Here is a 2500-nt window from a genome sequence, read left to right on the forward strand (position 1 = left end):
AAACAAACAAACAAACAAACAAACAAACAAACAAACAAACAAACCATCTCACGTCTGGCCAGGCTTGCACACGGGTGAAGACCATCCCTCCACTTGGACACATACCAACAATCTACAGCTTGGGTGTTTATTTTTTATATATTTTTTTTAATTTTCGATCAGACCAAGTGGACACGCTATTCAGCACAGTTTCTGGTTCTCTACATCTTCCTCTCCGTGCCGCCATTTGCAATGTTCATCAGAGCGACATGGTACGGTCTGCTGGATAAGACTGTGCCATGGCCGCGAAAAAAGGCTGTTGTTTTGGTGAGTGTATAGAGTTTGTCGATGCTAATGTGTGTGTGTGTGTGTGTGTGTGTGTGTGTGTGTGTGTGTGTGTGTGTGTGTGTGTGTGTGTGTTTGTGTGTGTAAGTGTGTGTGAGTGTGTGTGTGTTTGTGTGTGTGTGTGGGTGTGTGCGTGTGTGTATATGTGTGTGTGTGTGTGTTTGTGTGTGTGTGTTTGTTTATACATTAGTCAAAAACATGTCACAAATAAACTTTTTTTCTTACTATTCCATGGTTGTGCATGATTGATAACTCTCCCGCAAAGTTTACTGTCAGAGGCATTTGATGTTCACAACAGTTATGACTTACACAAATGCAAACCCTGCTTCTTTATTTGTCCCATAACAGGCTGTGTTCAGTGCTGCCTTGGAGTCAGCAGGCCTATGCTTGTTGTGCTACTCCGTGCTGGGCAGGTACCAGGCACCGCTGTCGTTGCTGTTGTTGGCGTCGTTGCTCCTGGTGCCAGCCATCAACACCATCTTCATCGTTAAGGGCATGCGCAACCGCGGCAGACTCAGAGCTCGCACCTTCGTCTTCGTCGTGGTCAGTGTGCATTTTGAAGTGTTGAGCACGTTGCAATTTAAGGCCAACATCGGTGCGCGGCAGATGTAGCTTCAGTTGCTCGTGCTGTCACGCTAAATATAGCTCCGTTAAATACCTTCTATTTGAAGAAGGCTTGGTCTCCTGGAAACGGATGTTCGGCTTAAAAAGGTACAGTCCTTCCTTCCCGTGGAAACAGGTCTGTTCTCTATCTCCGGTCTGGCCAAGGTTTTGTATGGGGAAAGGCCACCCTTCAACTTGGCTTCGAGCCAAACATCATCAGCCTTGGTGATTTCTGTGCAGAGTGCTATATTTTGTGACGAATCTCTTAAAGGTACTGAACTTGTCAAATCCAGGTGCACGGAGCCCCTGGGGCTTTTAGTCATACCTCAGGCAGCTATCCGTTAGAAGAACTACCAAGTTTCATTGACTTGCACCCAAAGAGTCAAGAACTGCGATTTTTTTACGAATCAATTTCGTACTCGGACCCGGCTGGTCTTGACCTATTTTTGGATCTAAATTTAGATTAGGTAGATCACCAACATCATGCACAAAAAGACACGTCACTAGCAAACTATGTCAGACGTCATCATGAGTTTGTGTAAAACAAAATGGAGGCCGGAATCACTCAGTTGAATCGAACTCCGACCAAACACCACGTAATAACTAGGTTAATTTATGCACTCGCGTGAACAAGAAACTGTCGAGCTTCACAGATGTCGTCGTTGGGTAGTTTTGGGTTTGTTTTACTACCATAGGAGGATTTTTGAACTGTAAATGCACTCAGCTGCAACAAAAACGCAAAACGAAGGCTGTGAGCTGCACTGTGCCTTTAAGCCACTAGGTGTAGTACCCTTCTTCTTTCCGTAAAACACCTTGGTGCTCAGTTCTTGAAACAGCGTCACTCGCATTCATCTGTTCAATATCAGTTTTTTTTGTTAGTGTTGTTTTCTCATTCTCACGTTATTTTCTTGCTGTAGCGGCTAGTGGATTACGCCGCTCCCGTCTTAATAATAAGACACCAATACACAAGTACTCTGTAAAAACTCAAACTGATGAGTTCATTATTATGGGCATCTTGTTCTTGTCCTTCTCAGCTGAATTATGTCATTACGTGTCCATTTTCTTCATGTTCGCAGATTGGTACATTATTACTGGCAGCGGGCCTGCTCGGGTGTTTTGTGTTGATTTACAAAACGGTTTCTCTGGACTATGAGCTCTGGCACCCGGCTGCTGCTTTCGTCTGTCTCTCCATCGCCTGGCTGCCGTCGTTACAGCACTACATTAGCACTTCCAACAGCAGAAAGAGCAAGGAGAGGACGGTGAGTGTGTTTGTGTTGGTATTAATCATAATTGTTGGCATGTTATATATGTACCAAAAAGAAATAAAACCATGTTGAAAAAAGAATTGAAAAAATGATAATAAGGGTATTTATAGGGCACAAATCCTAATATAGTTCTAAGCGCCTTACAATCTTAAATAAAATCATCTTAATAACAGCAACACTACACAACGTAAGCGGCTTAAATCAATCTTAAAAATAATAATCTTAATAACAGCAACAATATACACATTTAAAAACAAAGACACTTTAAATAAATGCAACACAATCACGTACACAATTCACAATTCAAA

The 2500-nt window shown here is 42.7% G+C and overlaps 1 protein-coding gene and 1 long non-coding RNA gene across 3 annotated transcripts in view; one reads left to right on the forward strand and one right to left on the reverse strand.

Annotated features, from left to right (window-relative positions):
* LOC138978394 (uncharacterized) overlaps positions 1 to 2500 on the reverse strand; it is a 237124-nt gene that overhangs the window by 158972 nt on the left and 75652 nt on the right. The gene's annotated exons all lie outside the window — the stretch shown is intronic.
* Positions 1 to 2500, forward strand: part of LOC138978380 (chitin synthase chs-2-like) — a 74904-nt gene that overhangs the window by 43550 nt on the left and 28854 nt on the right. For both annotated transcript variants that reach the window (XM_070351105.1, XM_070351106.1), the window contains exons 4-6: positions 163 to 306; positions 673 to 867; positions 2004 to 2186. In XM_070351105.1, the coding sequence (XP_070207206.1) occupies positions 163 to 306; positions 673 to 867; positions 2004 to 2186 (522 nt within the window). The remainder of the gene's footprint in view (positions 1 to 162; positions 307 to 672; positions 868 to 2003; positions 2187 to 2500) is intronic.

Source organism: Littorina saxatilis, linkage group LG10 (genome assembly GCF_037325665.1).
Source record: "Littorina saxatilis isolate snail1 linkage group LG10, US_GU_Lsax_2.0, whole genome shotgun sequence".
In the NCBI taxonomy this organism is placed as follows: domain Eukaryota; kingdom Metazoa; phylum Mollusca; class Gastropoda; order Littorinimorpha; family Littorinidae; genus Littorina; species Littorina saxatilis.